General features: G+C 32.7%; 1 protein-coding gene across 2 annotated transcripts in view; it reads left to right on the top strand.

Annotated features, from left to right (window-relative positions):
• Window positions 1-20,503, top strand: part of S1PR3 (sphingosine-1-phosphate receptor 3) — a 31,352-nt gene extending 10,849 nt beyond the window's left edge. The window contains exons 2-4 of one of the 2 annotated variants that reach the window (XM_074281483.1): window positions 15,324-15,365; window positions 16,422-16,484; window positions 18,560-20,503. In XM_074281483.1, the coding sequence (XP_074137584.1) occupies window positions 18,709-19,842 (1,134 nt within the window). In that variant the 5' untranslated portion in view covers window positions 15,324-15,365; window positions 16,422-16,484; window positions 18,560-18,708 and the 3' untranslated portion in view covers window positions 19,843-20,503. The remainder of the gene's footprint in view (window positions 1-15,323; window positions 15,366-16,421; window positions 16,485-18,559) is intronic. The other variant, XM_074281482.1, reaches the window with a different exon arrangement.
• Window positions 20,504-20,885: the final 382 nt, after the last annotated feature.

Genomic DNA, 20,885 nt, shown 5'->3' with positions numbered 1-20,885 from the left:
AAAATAAAACATTAATAATGCTAATATTTGGTTTCCTAAGTCAATATGCTCCTGCAGAGATGCTTAAATACAATTTAGAGGCCCCAATTTCTATCTGAGTTTGAAACCACTGGCTTAATGACATTTTGCCTCCATTAAATTTGAGTGCTATTTATTGATCATATTTTTGTCAGCTAAGGAGACATTCAATATAATATTTTTACATTTGTTTATGAAGTTTTATGCTTTAATATATGGTTATTTTTGTAAATGGGCAGATAGGTGGCATAATATATAGAAGGTTAGGACTGGAGTCAGGATGACTGAATTCAAATCTAGCCTCAGATACTTAGTAGCTTGTGACCTTGGGCAAGTCACTTAACCTTGTTTGCCTCAGTTCCTCATCTGACAATTGAGTTGGGAAAGGAAATGACAAATCAGTCTAGTGTCTTTGGCAAGAAAACCTCAGATGGGGTTACAAAAAGTCAGACACAACCAAACAACAACTACTTTTATAAAGGTACCATATGCTACTGAAGAATACATACACTCCTTTTTTATTTCTATTCAGTGAGTACTGGAACTGTAGCATATCTACTTTTTTTTTTTTTTAAATAAGTCCCTTAACTCCTTTCTGTTTTGTCTTTTTGTTAGATTTTGCTAGACTTAAAGGAGTAAATTGAGTTCCCTGTACTATTATCTATGTCTTCCTGTGGCAATATTAGCATTTCTTTTAAGTATTTTGATATTGTTGGATTTTTACTTTCTAATCTATTCTGTTATATTTCTGTTTGATGGGTGAATTCATAGCAGTCACTTTCACAGTAATAAACATTAATTGTGTTTTCCCTTTAACCATTTCTCTTATAATTTTTCCTTTCTTTGTTCTCCTTGCCTCTCTTTAAAAAAGAAGGCACAGACCCTGATCAGTAAAGTAATTCTTACATTCTTTTTTTCTCTCCTTTTAATTCCTCCTTTGTGATCCACATTCTATAGTTGAAATTTATTTGTTTGCGATTTTTCTTTCCCTATCCTGGCCTTTTCATACCGCTCCTCAATTTTCTATACTTCCAGAGGCATGGTAACTCAGTGGATAGAGCATAAGGCCTAGAGTTAAGAAGACCTGAGCTCAAATCCAATTTCAGAAACTTATCATCTGTGTGAATCTGAACAAATCACTTAACTTCTGTCTCACTTTCCTCAGTTATAAAATGGACATCATAATACACGTAACCTTCCAGGACTGGTTTGCTATGAAGATAAAATGAGATAATATTTATAAAGTACTTAGCACATTGCCTAGACCATAGCAGGTACTCTATAAATTCTTATTCCCTCCTTACTCCCATCTATTTCCTTGTTGAATTTATACACCAAACTTGTATTTATGAGAGAGAAATAGAGAGAGACAGAGTTTCTTTTGTGATCCAGGAAGATTTTTGAAGAGTCCCTGTGGTAGACAAATACTAAGGAAGTAAGAATTATTTCTTCCTTGACAGAATTATTTGAATTGTAATGTTATAAAGACTTGTATAGAAAATTCTATGAAAAGTCCATGTGGAAGAGGCAAATACAGTGTATTATGAAAAGATTTCTTTCCATAAATGAGGAACAGAAAAAATAAGATTAAAAGCATATATATCACGCGGGAATATTAGGAAAATTCTTTAAAAGTTTTAATTAATATCTGGAATGAGACAATTGAAAGGACTCAATTATTGAGGGTCTAAAGTTGTTTGGAGATTCTCAGATTAGGGAGGGCTCATTCTGATTAATAAGATATTTTATTAAAACATACTTAGAGATATTATTAATCTGAGACCTCCTAAAAGGATCATTTTCTGCCTGATTGGGCTGGCATGGGAGCTGGCATTATCTTCTGCTATCACACTGCAGAAATATAGTGACATTTCTTAAAGTGCTCCCAGGCTGCACATACTGCTCAACCCTGACTATATTATTAATAACCTAAGGGGAGGCCGGCTCCATTGTCTACTGCAGTCCTGACAAACTCTGACCATATTTTGGAGATCATCCTAGTCTCAGAAATCCTGGTGGGATTCCAAACATGTGAGCTATCTGTTAGCTATTTTAGCTTTTTCTCCTGCTATGACTGTAATAAAATCTCTGTCTTCTGAACGTTTAGAGAACCCTACAGGTACTTTTGCAGTAGAAATTTAGCCTACTGTTGCCTTCACCATCCCATTTGTTTGTATCAATTAAGATTGAATTAAGGAACTTAGTATTATTTCTCTTTTGCTTTTTTGATCATTGTTTCCTCAGTTGCCTTTTTAAAAAAAAAAACTTTTCTGAGGTATTAGAGTGGGGAAAAGGAGACAAATAGAAGCTGGGTTAATCTTTTATCCATCTTACTATTTTAAAACCAACATCTTATCGAGAAATTTTATTTTGACAACAAGTCAACAGTTCAAAAACCCTCATTCTGTGCTATTCACTCAGCTAAATCTTGTAGATTTTTTAAAATGAGGAGAGAGGAGAAAAATGACTCTACCTTCAAGGAGTTTACATTCTTCTGGAGGGATACAACATGCAAACAACTACATACATACGTGTGTGTGTCTGTGTCTGTGTGTGTTATGTAAATGGAAAGTGGTGGTGTTTATCCTTTGTTCTCAAAGAGTACCAATGACATCAGGAAAGTGATGTTTTGACTTGCAATTGAATTGAATTTAAGTGAAGCAGGGATATACAAAGTCACAAGTCTTACTTACTTCTCTGGAGCTGAGTCCAGTGGCAAGATATATATCAGGATGAATGGAGATGGTCCTTTTAAGGAAGTGTCTTTTTTTTTTGTTTGTTTGAGACAAAATCCATTCAGTGAATAAAGACCAGGCAGGGTTGAGGCAAAAGATGGAGGTACACTCAAAAGGAAGGTATTGACATTGTGATATGGAGGAGATGCAATTGGCAGCTAGATGATACAGTGGTTAGAGCACTGAACCTGGAGTAAGAACACCTGACTTCAATACACCTCATATACTTACCTTGTGCAAATCACTTAATCTCTATCTGCCTCAGTTTTCTCAAATGTAAAATGGAGAGAATGATAGTTGTGAAAATTAAATGAGAAAATATTTGTAGAGTACTTTGTAAATCTAAAATCACTACTCAATGTCCACATTGCCAAAGGCTAAAGAGAGGACAAGAAGGATGAAATTTGAGCAAAAGCCATTAGCTCTGGCAATTAAGAGATCACTGGTAACTGGAGTGAGTAGTCAATTGAATAATAAAATTAGAAGATAGATTTTAAAGAGTATAGAAAAGAATGAGAGAAGTAGAGGGACTAATTACAAATGACTTTCTCAAAAAGACTTAGCCACAAAATAAAGGAGATACAGCTAATGGTTCTAACTAAAATAAATAAATGAGTCGAATTAGTGATTTTTTCCTAAGGATCAGAGAAAGATGAGCATTATAGTGAGTAGCAGAGAAGCCACTAGTACATGAGGAGATATTAATTTTTTTTTTGAGAAAGTAAGGAACAATTTTCTGGGGAAGATGGGATGGAAAGGGATCACATGTGGAGGTATAAGGATTAGATTTCTCAAGAAAAGGGGGAAGTTCTTCATGTGAGAACTGAATTTAACCGAGAGGTGAAGAAAGAGATAATGGATGAAAACATTTAAATGATATGAGGTCAGGAGTTGGGAAAAGCTTTTCTCTTTAAGCAAATGGCCTTAATTTTTTTGAGTAAGCCAAGTTTCTCAGCTAAGAAGGTGGGGGTGAGGGATGTCAAAGGACATTTGAAAAAGGAGAGAACAGGTTAGAAAAACTGCTGTGATGAATAGGATCATGATTCAGTTGGGGAGATATAGGTTACCCTTCTTAGATGAAGATCCAGTTGAGATTATATAACAAATTTCTAGTGAATCCAATCAAATGATTTTGAATTCTTCTTAATTTTTCAACAGTATATGAAATGGTTACTAGAGGCATTATCACCTCTCTTTTACAAACTAGGAAAATAAGACTCAGAGAAGTTAAATAAATTGCCTATCATTACAATTAAACTGATTATCTAATAGCATACAGATTAACCATTGCATTGATACTTCATTTTTTAACCAGAAACTTTGTTTTATGCTGAAACAATCACAGGAAGAAAGTAAAATCACCCCACAAATCAGTGAATGAATTTCAAACTTATCCTTGAGATCACCATTTCATTACTGAAGAGTCCTGAGATTTCTTAACAATAGCCAAAGTAAAGTAAGTCATCTTAATATTCTTTAGTTAGAATAACGTCACAAGACACAGCATATTTTTGTAGAGGAGCTAAAGCTCCTACACTTCTTCAGGAAAGGATTCATAGAAAGGATCTGCACAGGAGAGCCACCATAAAATTCTCTCTAGTTCCTGTTTAGGAACAAGAAACTTGAGGCCATAGAATTTATATGTGGTACTGAAGAAAAGAATAAAAAAAAATGCATGTGCTCATCTTCATTGAATTATAATTATCATGTCAAAGATCAAAGTTTAGCTCATTAAAATGCCATTTCAAAGATCAAAGCTTTGAAGAACTTTGACATTTATGCATATTATTCTAAAAGTTTATAAAAATAATGTGTTCCAAGAAAGAAACTAGAAATGGAGGAAAATGGCCACATAAAAAAAGTTAAATGCCAATACCAATTATTTATTTCTTTTCAAAATTATGTGAATTAAACGAAACAAAAATTGTTTATTCTAGCTTTCTAAGAAATATTACTTGGGAGCAGTTGTAGATATCCTAATAGTTTGAATGAGCTGTTTAACTTCAGATAATGAATGAGGCCCTCATTTTCTCAGATAGTTGTCATTTTTAAGCTATAATACCATATGTCAGCCAAAGAATATTTTCCCATCATCTCATAAACTTTTTCATTTTTAAAGAAACTGGCTAAATTTTAAATAGAAATATTTGTCTTTCCTTTCCCTCCTTTTGCAGTTTGTTTATTATTTTAAGTTGCCCCATGTAGAGAAAATGAATCCTTAATAAATAATGGAAGATGGACATCTGGAATTGATTCTGAATAAGACTATTCTCCCCTGGTTTTTCTTTTTTTCTGGACTTTAATTTAAATTTTTGTTTTTTGAATATGACAGATTTCAATCAACATGAACATCTTTATGTTCAAAGGAGAACTGTGAGAGAAGATTGTGTATGAAACTGAAAATATTATATATACCTTAATTCTAAGTATAAAATAAAATCAGCATCTTTCTTCCAAAGCTATATTTTCTGTCTCCCTCAGAATTTTTAAAAAATTCTTTCTGAGCATTTAAAAATAAGTATTTCCTTGAAATTCTTTTTTTCTTTTCTGTTTTTTTTTGTGATATCACTTTAATTTTTCACCTCTTCCTTTATTCTCTGCCCCTATCTTCTACCTTCCCTCTTTCCCACAAAGCCATCCTTGTAATTAATAAATTTGGTCAAAAAAATTTATCTGCACATTGATCTAAAGAAATGTGTTTCATTCTAAACCTCCAATTTCTGACATTTCTGTCAAAGGGTGAGAAATATGCTTGATACCATAGCACGAATTAGCATCATATTCATTTGAGCATGTAAGTCTTTCAAACTTGTTGCCTTGCTTAGAACCACATCCTTATCAGATAACACATCACAGTGACCTTTCAGTTAAAGGCTTCACACAAGCATCCCCTAGCCAATTAAATTACTAGCATTTATATATTACTCTGAGGTTTGCAAAGTGTTTTACACTTATCATCTTGATGAATCATCCCAAGTCAAGATTATTAATATCCCCAGGGTTACAGAACCAACAGTCTGAGACAGGATACAAATTCAAATCTTCTTGACTCCAAATCTAATTCTGTTTTTGCAAATACATTACCCAATTGCCCACTCTAATTGGCTTCTGTTCCCCTGTATTTCTTTGTATTTTGTATTTCCAATTACAATGACTTTGTCCATTCTGTCATATCCCCTATAGGTTTGCTATAGGCTCTTACTGTTGAATCAGTATAACCATTGGAGGCTTCCTACTTTTCTTTGTTTTTTCCCCTTTCTTCCCCAAGAAATTGTCCCAGTGATCTTTAAGTCTGCATTTTCCTGAGGGTTACCACTTTTTTCACAACCAAACCAGTCATCAGTTTTTTCAAATTTTCTTAGCAACTGCTTACAATTAAGTTGTTTGTGGATTCTGTAATACTTAACAATATTTAACAAATACTTAACCAAATGCTAAGGCCTTGAATCCTTGCAGATCTTTACCCATATGTCTGACCTTGTTTACTTCTAGAATTGTGCCACATCTCCTACTATAAGTCTTCTAGGCCTGAGTCACAAATTCAGCAGACCCTTCTCCTTTGTGCTAACATGGTTGTGGTTGAAACCAATGAAAAACCTGAGAAACAGAGTTTCTTGGTAATTAATAATCAGTTTATTAATTAGATTAGCTGATAATAATAAATTGTCAGTTATTTTTCTCACCAACCAAAAATACCTAATGGAGAGACCAATTGCTTTAATTTTTTTTTTTTTTTTTGTAAAGGAATGTCTTTGAGGGAAGACATCATGCCTGATTGGTGAATAGTTAATGAGGGGGTGAACTTTTAAATGAAGAAGTAGGCTAAAAGCTTTCAGTTCCCCCTGCTGAGAACATGAGACTCAATCACCTCCAGGATTTATTAATCTTTATGAAATATATGTACAATAAATACAAATATACTATGTGCTTGTCTACATATATGCAAAAATATTCAATTCGATAAGCATTTATTCAATGCTTATTATATGCCAGGCACTATGCTAAAGATACAAAAAGAGACCAAAAGCAATTCCTTTCTTTAAGGAGCTGTGTGTATTTATATGGATATACATGTATTATACTACACACCACACACACACACAGCATGAAGGGAATTTGGGAAGAGAGTAAACCTTTGGACTGGAAGTTTCAGTCCAAGTTCTTTGTTCCAAAATGTCTAGTGGGACTTGGATCTTTCCTTTCTTTACCTCTCCTCAGTTTTCCTTCTTTTTCTAAACCTTCATTTATCTTTCAGGTAGAACTGAAGACTGTCACTTTGCTTAGATCAACCAGTCTCAGTTCCCTTCTCTCTCATTCTCTCACCAACTGCTCTCATCTCTTTAAAACCCATTGATAATCCATCTTTCAACTCAGAGTTCATGATGGTCCAAATTGCTTTCAGGACTGAGATGAGAATGTTTGTTCTCCTGAACTACAAACCCCAGAATGACATTCAGTTCTGGATGAACCTCTGGAAACATCAAGGTTATCACTATCTTCAGGAAGTTCCTTTTTGTATTGGCTCAAAAAATGAGGTAAAAAATCTAGTGAGGAGGAAAGAGAAATATTCACACAACCAATATTTGGGGGACATGATTTGCTCAAGAGTTGGGAAAACAAAAGGACAGAGGAAGAGTGGAGGCTAGAGAAACAGATTAGAGATGGAAAGTGATCTGTTGGTTGATATTAGAGCAATCAGACTCTACTATTGCCACAGCAATCTTTATCTCACACATAGTTTGAGACCAGGGCTGAATTTTCTCTAATAGATGACTCATGCTGATTGTAGATAAGGGAAGGACCTTAACTTTTTAAAGACCAAGGTCACCCACTGTGTCTGGAGCCATCACCAGTTGTCTTGACCTATGTTTTGCTACTGGATTTTGATGATTGTATATAGCCCTTCAAGTCATGATATCAACCTTCTGATGTCATTGGTCCTCTTCAAAAATAAAGGATAAACAACAACATGCTGATAGTAAAGTCCATGCTTCCCTTTCCCCTTCTTTTTGTCAGAGAGGGTAAATGTTAAACCCATGTTAATAATGTGCTTTTAAAGTCTATGTGCACATTCCGTTTTAATTAAAACTACTGCCAGATTCAGTGAAGATTTATTATCAGTTATAACTGTGTGTGTGATAGCTTGATATACAGATGAAATGAAAGGGAATTTAGATCCTAAACCTCTCTCCTGGACATAATCCAGTTAAAACAGTAGTCTTGAGACTTAGAAAATAAGAGAATACTTTAGGCATGCACTTCCAGTCCTGGGTCTATATACATTACTTTGTTCACCTCCACTTTACTTATGTATTTAGAGAACTTCAGAAATGGAAAAGGATCTTAGAGGTTATAGATGGAGAAATAAGCCCAGAGAGATTCCCTGCAATATAACAAATGTTAAGTCCCTACTATATTCAGAACACTCTACTAGGAGCTGGATGACATATAAAACTTGACTTTGATGACTTATGATCATTATAATATGATTATTAGTTCCTTCTTATTTATTCCTTCATATTGTTTCAGAATGCCATAATAGGCATATTAAAGTTATATTGTTCTCAAAATTTGCAAGAAGAGCTGTTCAGTTAAAAAGCAGTGAAGTTTTTGGAATTCAGAGATACTGTAACTCAAAATTCTGATGGATAATGAACATATTAACACCAGCAAAACTAGGATTTGAAGGGGGAAATTTTGGAAATAACCTAGAACAAAGCCTTCACAATATATCTAAGAATGACTTCAGCATAGTTTTAGAAATACAAGTTATCCCACAGACAGTTAAAATCTGTTGGGTTTTTCCTTTGCTTCTAATGCCCTCACTGAATCAAAATATGACTCATTTCATTCAAAGGGAGTTAATCAGTAAAGTCAGTATGAAATTGGCAATCAGAAAAATGACTTTTACCTTTCCAAAGTGGTGGAAATCTCAGTGGATGAAACCTCCAAATCTACTGTTTCAAAAATTCAAGGTTCCAACAAAAGTAGAGAGCTCATCTTTTTGACTATGACTGAAATTTAAGGCTTTTATTTGTACAAGTCAGAGCTAAATTGGAGCAAGTAGTTACAATCGATTGATTAAGAATAGCTTTCTTTTGTTTTAATCAAATTTCTACATATGTAAATAAAATTAATTTAAAATTTTAGATGGGCTCACTTAAAAATATTTCTCTTTTGATAGGTATACTGTGATCAGTAGTATCATATTTGTTGTTCCTCATATCAATTCCATGGAGAGAAAATACATTATAATCTTCATTCAATAGAGGAAACAAAAAGGATATAAAGTGTCTTAGTCAGAGTCATAAAAAATATTATTTTACAACCAGAATTGTATTGAGTCCATGTTTTTGTTCATAGCCTATCTTACTAGTGGGCTTCTTCCTCATCTTTTAAAAACAAATTTAAAAGTTTTTTTTCAGATTAAATACATCATTTTTGCTTTATGGTTGTACTTATGGTTCATTCATTATGTCTAATTTTTTAAAGTGCTTAAACTTAAATTTGAGTAATTTTACTTTAGATAGATTGGCATCTGTGTGACTTTGCAAAATACCCTGTTTTTAGGCATGATAGTTGTTGGTTTTGGTTTTTGTTTTTGTTTTTTTGGGGTAGATTAACTAAATAATCTTCCAACTCTAAATGATGTGATCTTGGACTCTAAAGCAAATTTTCCTTTTCCACTCTTTAATCTTTTTTTTTAATGCACAGTGATCTATTTTTGTTTTTTGAGGCAATTGGGGATAAGTGGAGCTCAGGGTCACACAGCTAGGAAGTGTTACTTGTCAGATCCTACTGAATTCAAGACTGGTGCTCTATCTACTGTGTCATCTAGTAGCCGCTTCTCTCTTTAATCTTAAATGATAATTTATACATTTTATTTTAATTTTACTTTTTTTTCTCCACACAGTTTTAGGGCTAATTCTTACTAGCAATTAAGAAAGCAGACAATAAGAAAAAGGAATTGAGTCTGGGCGTCTTTTTCTAATGAACTAATCCAGTAAAATAAAAACAAGAGAAATGATAGATTAACATCCATCTGCAATGTTCCATATTTAGGAATGGGATTAAACAAAATGTTGTTGTTCATCCTTTGTTCTCAAAGACAACCATGACTTTTAGGGAGATGATGTCATGACATTCAAGAGAAGTGGATTTAAGTAAGGGTGGAAAGTCACCAGCTTCACTTTCTCTGGCAGAGTTATCTGGGTGCATTAGCCAGATATAAATCAGAATGACTCTGGATAGACTGGATTAAGTGGGAAACCCTGATCTTTTTAAACTAAAGTCTTTAATAGGTCTCACTTTGACAAAGACAACTTTGGTTCATTCAGTGATTAGGTAAGCACCTTCATAGCACATTACAGCTATTTTCATCTTTGTACTTCAGCAACTACACCATAATCCGTGCTTAATAAATGTTTGTTGATTTATTTTTTTTTGTATAGTAGGTGATTTTTTCTTCCAATATTCCACCTTATATGACAATGATATGTTATTACTATTCATTCTATGAGTTAGACAATGTAAGTAGATTTAGTTCCCATCCTAACCATTTCTTTGAAATGAGAAAATCTTTGATTTCTTTCTTTGTTAAATGGAGATGATGGTTCTTGCCAGCTACCTCGGGGGTATTCTGAGGATTAATTAGTTAGCATTTGTGAGCTTTGAGATCCCCAGATGAAAGACTTTATTTAAGTATGCATGCCATTATGTGATTAAATGGGCTTGGCAATCATACAGTAAATTTCCCAATCCAGAACAACTCTAGACCTCAATACTAAATTATTCTTAATGGCATCCTTCAATCACCTATAAGCTTGATGTGTGCATATAAAACAATTTTATTGATATCTTTTATTTTTATATCACCTTTGTTCCAAATATGTTACTCTCTGTTACCCACACCCAGAAAGCTACCCCATTGTAACTAAGAATTAAAAGGGAAGGCAGGGAACAGCTGTGTACAAAATCAACACATCAATCAAATCTAAGTTTATAAAATGTATTTTGCCTCCATATTCTCCCTCTGCAAATGGAGGAAAGAAGCATATTCTCATTTTTTCTCCAGGTTTTAAGGATAGTTATTATAAATACACATTGTTTCATTTTGATTTTTGTTATTATTCTTTCCACTAACCTCATTGTAGTCATGGTATGTATTATTTTATTGGTTCTTCTTGCTTTGCCCTGTATCATTTCACATAATTATTTTAAATCTCCTTTGTATGCTTCTTTTTATTTATTTATTTTGCTGAGGCAGTTGCAATTGAGTTTAGTGACTTGCTCAGGGTCACACAGCTAGGAAGTATTAAGTGTCTGAATCCAGATATAAATTCAAGTCCTCCTGACTTCAGGGTTGGTGCTCTATCCATTGTACCACCTAGCTGACCCATGCTTATTTTTATTTTAAGGTAAAATAATATTCCATTAAATTCATGAGCCATAATTGGCTTAGTCATTCTCCAGTCAATTAGTATTTACTTTGTTTCCAGATTTTTGCTACCATAAAAAAATAAGGCTATAAATATTTTGATATTAGAGGATCTTTATTTTTGTCATTGACTATCTACTAGGAATATAGGTAGTGGAATATCTGGGTCAAAATGTTAAAAAAAATTATAACTGAGTAATTTCAAATTTATTTCCAGAATGGTTACATTGAATCACAATGCAACAAACAGTGTATTTGTGTGCCTGTCTACCTAAAATGTGTGTTAACATTGACTATTTCCAATCTTTTATTATATTTGTTAATTTTGGAGGTTTGAGATGAAACCTCAGAAGAGTTGTTTTAATTTCTATTTCCCTTGTCATAATTTGTATCCATCTTACATATAACTTTTATTTTTCAATTCTTTTTTGATAATCATTTGTTAATTTACTTTGTCCATTAATTATTACTTGGCCACTTATTGGCCACTATAGAGAGGTTTTTGGTAGTATATATTTGTGTTAATTCTCAATATGGATCTGGATATTAGATCCATATCAGAGATAAATGATGAAAAATTTTTAGTTTGCCAACTTCACTTCTTAATCTAGATATATCCATTCTATTAGTGGAAAAGAATTTAATTTTCTTGTAACTGAAATTATCTTTTATCCCCTGATAGACTAGATTCCTTATTTATTTAGCAATTCTTGGCCAAACAAGAGTTAATAGTAACCAAAAGCCATTCTCTAGTATTTATAGAGTTAAAGCATATGAGTAATTCTCCAAAAAATTGAGGAATATTAACAGTTATATAAAAATGCTACAAATTTCTGGTAATAAGAAAAATCCAAATCAAAACAGCCCTGAGGTTTTACTTCACATCTATAAATTAACAAAAATGAGAGTTGTGAAAATATATGTTAATGCGTTTTTGGTAGAGCTGCAAAAATGATACAACCATTCTGGAAAGCAATTTGGAATATAAATCTTGATTCATATCTCTTGATTCAATGATTTTTCAGCTAAGCAAATGGATAAATCAACAAATACTAATTGTGCATACTGTGTTAGACACTAGGGATACAAATTCAATGGATAAAATAATTCTTTCCCTCAAGAAATTTATATTCTATTGAGGGAGACAAGAAAATAATATGTATCTGAGTGTATATGTAAATATTTTATTTGTGTTTTATTCTATATAAACACATATATTCAGAATAAATATTAAAAAGTATAAGATAATTTTAAGGAAAGGACACTAGTAGTTGGATAGTTCAGGAAAAGTTTCTTGTAGTTGGTATAGTTTTTAATGCTGTTTTGAAGATGGGGTATTTTGTGGAAGAAATACATTTGAGGCATAGGGAAGAACCATTTCAATGGCACAGACATAGGAGATAGAATACTGCATGTGAGAAACAGAAAGAAGCTTATTACAAATGAAGAGCTTAAGCTTCAGTATACTTCAGCAAAGGTATCAGAAGGCTTATACTTCTGATAACCCAGAAATTGGGAACTTAGAGGTTGCAGTAAATGAGACATGTCTTTTCATTTAATCTCAGTCCCCTCTGTTTGAGGATTTGATCTTAAGGATGGCATTGAGTATGAATGCAACCAAGACTCCAAGGAACCCATCACCATTGTACATCCTGATTTTCATAGAGCCAAAGCAATAATGGAACTGCTCTCAAAGGACATCTTTTTCATTTGAGAGTCACAACCTCCTAGAGCTAAAGGAAGATGTTCAAAGAAAATCAAGATAGCTTCAGCCCTGGGCATGAGTTCCAGGGTTGAGAGAGCTAAGTCCCTCCAAAGAAAGTTCTCCAAAAGTCTGGTGGCCAATACAGCAGCAGACAAGTGGATTAAAACAATATAAACAATTGTGTAAAAAACTTCATTCAGGTTATATCCAATTTTCCCAGCTACATCTCTTATAGTAAGTCTAATACTTACTTGTGGCCAGAGGAATGTCTAATACTGTACTTGCTATCGGTGTCTCTTTTTTCCTCTCAAAATTTCTCACTTCCTCTACATATACCATATGTCAAAAAGAAAGAATACATAATCTTCAAAGTATTTAGAAAGCCATTTTTGTAATATCAAAGAACTGGAAACAAAATTAGATGCCTTACAATTGGTGAATGGCTAAACCAAAATTTCATGAATATAATGGAAAGCATTATATAAACGGATACAAAGCAAGTGAAATAAAAATTATTGTATGATATAATTATAACATTATAAGTGGAAAGTACTACAATCTCTCCAAAATGAAACTAAATGCTATGAACAGCAGAGAAAATAGGATTGGTTATGAAGGGCTTTGAACACTAAACAGAGGATTCCATATGTGATCCTGGAAGTAATAGGAAACCATTGGTGTTCATTGAGGAGGGAAGCATCATGGTAAACCTGAAGTTCATGAAACTCTCTGTCAGCTGAGCTGAATTATAGTGGGAAGACATTTATGGCAGGCATATGCAATGTCAGGCTATGTACTAGAACAGACATAAGGAGATTAGGGACTGACTGAACCAGGGTGGTATCAGTATTTGCAAAAGTAAAATCAACAAGCCTCAGCAGAATTTAAGATCCCATCTGGGTTATGTGCCTGGGAACCTGGGAAGATAGTGGTACACTCAACAGTAATAGTGAGATTTGGAAACAGGGAGTTTTGAATTGAAAGATTATGAGTTTTTAGATATGTTGAGTATAAGATGTGTAATAAGCAATTGAAGATATGAGCCTGGAGGTCAACAGTGATATTGAAGCTGGATAAGTAGATTTGAGAACCATCAAAATATGGTGATAAATGAAACCATGGGAACTGAGGAAAACTTTAAGTCAAAAAGCATAGAGAGAGAAGAAAACCCAGGACCAAACCCTATGGCATAGCAAGTGTGACTTAGAGAAAGATCCAACAAAGGAAAGTGAGGTGCGTCAGATAAATGGGAGGAGAACCAGGGGAGAATATTGTTCTAAAAACCTAGAGATAAAAAAGCATCAAGGAAATCAACAGTGAAAAAGACTTCAGCTATTTCAAAAAACATGAAGATTCTCAATTCAGTTTTGGACTTGAGTTTGAGGTATACATCCACTTCAATATGTCTAATAGATAACTTGGCTGTGTTCAGTTGTTTCTAATCTATAAGTAGATGATCTCATGAGTTTACTTTTCTTTTTAAATCAATTCCAAATAGATTTTATGATTACTGATATACTAATGGTATATTTTGACATGTACGAGAGAGAAGGTATTGCTCTCTTTTCATCACTATATTTTTCATTATTTCTCTTGAAAATCTAGTCCTTTACCAGTTCCACTTGTGCAGTGATGAAGAAAACCATTTACAGCCAGAGGGAGAACGATGGGAACAGAGCGTGGAACACAGCATGGCATTCTCACTCTCTCTGTTTTGAAAAATGCTTGCATTGTTTCTTTTTTTTTTAAGTTTTTCTTTTTCTTTTTCTTCCTTCTTGATCTGATTTTTCTTGTGCAACCAGATGGCTGTGTGAATATGTTTACACATATTGGATCTGGCATGTATTTCGGTATATTTGGCATGTATTGGATTGCCTTGCCAGCTGGGAGAGGAGATGGGGGGAAGAAGAGGAAAATTTGCGGCAGGGGGTTATGCAAGGATCAGTGCTGGAAAAATTATCCATGCATATGCTTTGTGAATAGAAAGCTTTAATAAAAAAAAAAAAAAGAAAGAAAGAAAATCTAGTCCCTTTTTGCCTCCAAATGAATTATTTTGTCTAACTTTATAAAATATAGATTATTGATAGTTTATATCACTGAATCTGAAAGAATTGTAATTTTTTATTATGTTGATATGGTAAAGCAGTGAATATTCTATTTAGTTAGTTTAGAATATTCTTTACTTCTTCAAAGTTATTAATCATATCTATTCTGAGTTATGATTTAGACTAACTCACATAGTTTATGCAATTGTACTTATTTTGAATATTATTTTCCTTTCTATATTTCCTTGTGAATTTTTTATTCATTAGTAGAAATACTATTGATTTATTTCACATTTATTTTATTACCCACCACTTTACTAAAGCCCTTAAATTTCTGAATTAGTGTTTTTTTGATGAATGACTGGGATTTTTTTTTTTTTCAGTAATGTAAACCATCATTGGAATGATGCTGTTGGAAGATCAAGGTAATTTTTTTTCTTTGCCTTTACCTATGTTTGTCTCTTTTATTTCTTTCTTTTGTCTTATGCCTATTGCTAGCATTCCTAGGACCGTGTTAAATGACAACAAAGGAAAAAGGCATTTTTGCTTTGTCCTCTGTTAAGAAAATTTTTATTTCCCCATCACAGGAAATGTTAGCTTTTCTTTTTAGATACATAACTTTATTATATTAAAATTATTCTGTTATCTATGTTTAGTGAGATTTTTAAAATGAATGGAAATTTTAGGTTTTTTTTTTTAATCTTTTCTCTTTCTATTGATATTATCTTGTGGCTTTAGATCGGTTGTGTGTGAGTAATTGTTTCCTGTTTCTATCTGTGATTAAGCCATCTTTCTATGTTGGGTATAAATTTAACTTTAACAGTGAAGAATTTTTTAAAAATATATTGCTTTTGTCTTTTTTCCCAGAGTTTTAAAATTATTATTGCTATTATTTACAATAATAGCACTTATATAGTGTTTTAAGAATTGTTATTTCTTTTGATCCTTACAAAAACCCTCTGAGATAGGGGATATTATTGTCCCCATTTTACAGATGAAAAAACTGAGAATGAGAGAGGTTGAGTAATTTATCTAGATTTGATGCAGCTAATGATGTCTGAATCAGAATTCAAGGCAAGTGAAGACAAGTCTGAATGACTATAACTACCAGGCTGTATTCATTGCACCACCTATTTGAATTGATATTCATTGATGATATTGATCTATAGAATCATTCTTTGCTTTATCCTAGATTTATTTTGATATTAAGATTGTATTTATCTGATAAAGAATACTTAGTAAATTATTTCTTGTTTTCTGAGGACAGCTTGTATAGTATAGATAGTATTCTTTTACAGGTTTTTAATTTATGAAACAAAGTAAGCATTTCCATAACATGGTAGAATAATAAAAAGATGATTGCACATGAAATTGCAAATCTATTATGTTCAACTTGCTATTCATTTTAAATATATAATAAATTTATCAAGTAATTTCATTTTCTTTTTTTTTTCTTCTCTTCCCTCCACTTCACCCTACAGATGGCAACATTTAAACACACATATGCATTCATATTTCACTTGTAAATTCACCTGTTATCAAAGGTAATTCTTTGAGAGTATAGTTCTTTGTTTCCCATTGTAATCTGATAATTTAAAATCAGTATTTCATCCTCTATTAATCTGGCTATTTTATATTTTTGTAGGTATTCCCAAATTTAAAAATGTTTTTAATTTTGTTGACATATGATTATATAAAAGAGGTTCTGATATTTTATTTTATTTTTTTCTCTGTGGTCATTTAACTATTTATTTTTGTATGACTTAAATTTCTCCTTTTAAAATAAAACTGTTTTAATCAATTTAATCATGTTTGTTAAATAGTTTTTAGTCTTTTCAAAGAATCAGTTTTAAATTTTACCAACCAATTCTACAGTTTAGGTTTTAATTTTTTTCTCTGATAATTAAAAACATTTTGTTCATACTATGAATTTATTTGTTGATTTTTAAAATTTCAATATATTAATCTTCCTTTTTTCTATGTTTAATATGTTCTCAAAAATATGATGGTACCTTTATGATATATAAAATATGATGATACCTTATATGATGGTACCAGCATTAGCTGCAGCCGAGAAATTTTAGAAGGTAGTCTCATCATCATCATTCTCTCTCAAGTAGTTATTAATTATTTTTATATTCTGTTCTTTCACCCAATCATTTGTCAGCTCTAATTTAGGTTGTGTTCTTTTGTATGTGTTTCTAGTATTAATTACTGTATTATTTCATTATTTCATTTCATGCCATAATACAAAGTATTTGGGGGTTTTTACATTTATAATTACTCAGCATTTTAAAAAATTGTTTATTTTTATGAAGGTATTATGCCATGCTGAAAAACATGGTATATAATTTAATAGTCTTTCAAATTTAAATTCTCCTATACTTTGTTTAGTTCAACTATTTTTTTCCTTTTTATCTTTTTGTTATTTTTGTCCAGTTCTAAGAAAAGACTATCAAAGGTTCCTACAATTATTTTTTATAAAATTTTCCCTTTCAACTAACCTATTTGATAAATTTATGTCAATTAAAATATGTTTAGTATTGATATTAATTCACTGCCTATGATTCCTTGAACTACAGTAGTTTCCCTGTTTATCTCATCTTATAATGGGAATTTTAATTTTGTGTGTGTGTCTGAGAGCATGATTGTAATATTTGTTCTTTTGGATGATTCTTAGGCATAGTAAATTTTGTTCCAGTCTTTCATTTTCATTCTGCATGTGAGAATTTGTTTTTAGATGTATGTCTTATATACAAAAAATTGTTGCACCTTCCTTTCTTAGTTATCCTGTTATATTTTTTAATGATTTGCTTAAATCACTAACATCTAAAGTTATTACTATTATTTGTATTGTCCAGTTATTTATTTTGTATATTTACCTGCAAATAATTTTGATTATACAAATTGGATATTCATCTTTCTCTATCCTTGAATATCATTCTTCCCCCCTTGCTTCCATATGTCTACCCTATTTGAAGTTCTTTGAATTTACCTAAATTGTGGATTTCTCTTTATTTTGTTTCTGTATTTCTTCCTTTTTCCTAAATAAGTTAAATGACTAGCTTAAAATATTCTCTAATCTTCCAACCTCTTTCTTGTTCTTAGTTACTTCTTTTACTATACTCTTTTAAAAGATGTATTCCATTGCTTTCCCTTCTGGCGGTCTAATCATGAACTTATTTCTTATTCTTAAGTTATACCTTTATTTGTTTCTTTTTTATTCCCTTAGTGTCCCTAAGTGGGATAAAAACTTTTTATAAATTAAATTGAAGCTCCCTCTTTAATTTCTGTATCTGTAGATTTTGCCTCAATATCATTTTTTCCCTTGCTGTGTTTCACTTTAAGAACTGTTCATTCATGAGAGGAATCATTTCATATGAGAGTAGTACTATCTAAGCCCTTATCTTGCCTTTTCTCATATAAAGTTTTCATCTCCAAAGTTATATATTTGTTCCAGACTGATTATATATATTTTAACAACCTTTTAATGGCCAGAAAATTCCCATTTTTCTAAACTTGAGTATATACATATATATTATATTTATGTATATAAAACTGATGGTTCTTTAAATATGTGTTTTTTAAATACTATTTGTGCTTTTCCCCTTCTTTGTAGGGTTCTGGTTTTATTGCACTGCTGAAATTTGAGTTGCAAGAGTTAACTGGACCTAGGGATATTGATTTGCTTTGAAGAAAGTTTACAACTTGAAGAATGTTACATAAGCTCCATGTGTACAGTCTTTAAAAAATACTTGAATCAAAGCAATGGCAACTGATCCTCCTCCACTCAAGAATTCCTTCCCTGAAAATGGGACTGTGTCACTTCATTACAACTATGTTGGAAAACTGGAAGAGAGATTAAAGGACACTGAAGGCAATGAGCTGACAGATGCAATTTTCCTAGTCATCTGTAGCTTCATTGTCCTGGAGAACTTGATGGTTTTGATTGCCATTTGGAAAAACCACAAATTTCACAACCGCATGTACTTTTTCATTGGTAACCTTGCTCTTTGTGACTTGTTGGCTGGTATAGCTTACAAAGTGAACATCCTGATGTCTGGAAAGAAAACTTTGAGCCTGTCATTAACAGTCTGGTTTCTGCGAGAAGGCAGTATGTTTATCGCACTCAGTGCTTCCACTTGTAGCTTATTGGCAATAGCTATCGAAAGACACCTGACTATGATTAAAATGAGACCTTATGATGCCAATAAGAAGTATCGGGTATTTCTCCTCATTGGAATGTGCTGGCTTATTTCCTTTTCCCTGGGTGCCTTACCCATCCTGGGGTGGAACTGCCTTGACAACCTCCCTGATTGTTCTACAATTTTGCCCCTTTATTCCAAAAAATATATTGCATTTTGCATCAGTATCTTTATAACCATTCTTGTGACAATTGTAATTCTTTATGCACGCATTTACATCTTGGTGAAGTCCAGCAGCCGTAAGGTCACCAATCACAACAACCCTGAAAGGTCCATGGCACTGCTTAGGACAGTGGTGATTGTAGTGAGCATTTTTATTGCCTGTTGGTCTCCCCTGTTTATCCTCTTTCTTATTGATGTTGCCTGCAAAGTGAAAGAGTGTGCTATTCTCTATAAGGCTCCATGGTTCATTGCCTTAGCTGTTCTAAACTCTGCCATGAATCCTATTATCTACACCCTGGCCAGCAAAGAAATGCGGCGAGCTTTCTTTCGCCTTGTTTGTAACTGCTTGGTGAGGAACAAAGTGACTCGGTCTTTGCCCAGTCAGCCAGTTCTGGATCAAAGCCGGAGTAAATCATGCAGCAGTAACAATGGTAACAACATACCAAAGCCAAGGGAAGACTTCCCACAAATCAACGCCTCCTCAAGCATCATCGAAAAGACTGAATCTCTATACAATGGGATTTTTTGCCAGTAAAGCACCTGCTCTGAGAAAAGAACAAAGAGAAACACTTAACAATTTCTGCAGATTTAAAGGGGGAACCACTATCCAGCTGTTTTACTGAGTTTCTATTTATTGCATGTTTTGTTTCTTTGAAAATTATGACTCAGGAAAATTTGCTTTATTATACTCAAAAACTATAAACTATGGGTATAGATATGTTAAAAAGTCAATTATATACTATTGACAATCTAGCTAAATATAGTCAGTGTCAGTGTTAGTATCACCTGCAAGGTTCTTCCAACTTTAATAAGCACTGCAGACAACAGTGAAAATTATATTCTATATACCACACTGTACTGTTTATTTTCATATCGGGGACAACCTCATTGTATCACACAATGTACAATGCAATGGTTTGCCTCTAGCTATTGCTTTGATATCATCATACTACACTTACTTCGTAAAGTATAACTGCTTGTTTTTGTACATTGATATGTTAAACAGCAATTACAATGCAAAAGTTTACATTATGATACGTATTATATTGTACACATAGTGTTTGTTATATAACAGGCCATGCAAGAAGACTGCCAGTTTAAATAGTATGTATGACAATATAAGAAAAAATAATTTTGAACTTGGTTGGCAAGTCCCAGTTTATAAACTTTCCAAGATTAAAATTTGCCAAAGAAAGTAGCTGTTTGCCTGTTCTCTCATTCCTCATATGAAGGGTACTTGATACAGAGCAGAGAGTTCTGGACCTGAAATCCAAAAGGACCTAAATTGTTCAAGTCCAGCTTCAGATACTTACTAGCTATGTGACCCTGGAAAAATCACAACTTCTGTCTGATCTAGTTCTTTTTATCTATGAAATTGGGATTATAATAGCAACTATCTCCCAAAGTTGTTGTGAAGATGATATTTGTAAAGTGTTTTGCAACCTTATATTGCTATGTAAAGGCTAGCTATCATTATCACCATGATATAGGTTGGTCAAGCAAAAGCCTAGTTATATGTTTATAAGCTGGAATGGCATCAGGCCATATTGTCTTTTCCAGGACCCCAGCCCAATCCAC

Source organism: Sminthopsis crassicaudata, chromosome 1, assembly GCF_048593235.1.
Source record: "Sminthopsis crassicaudata isolate SCR6 chromosome 1, ASM4859323v1, whole genome shotgun sequence".
Lineage (NCBI taxonomy): Eukaryota > Metazoa > Chordata > Mammalia > Dasyuromorphia > Dasyuridae > Sminthopsis > Sminthopsis crassicaudata.
Note: the sequence above shows the minus strand (reverse complement) of the source record. Positions and strands in the feature narration are given on the sequence as shown.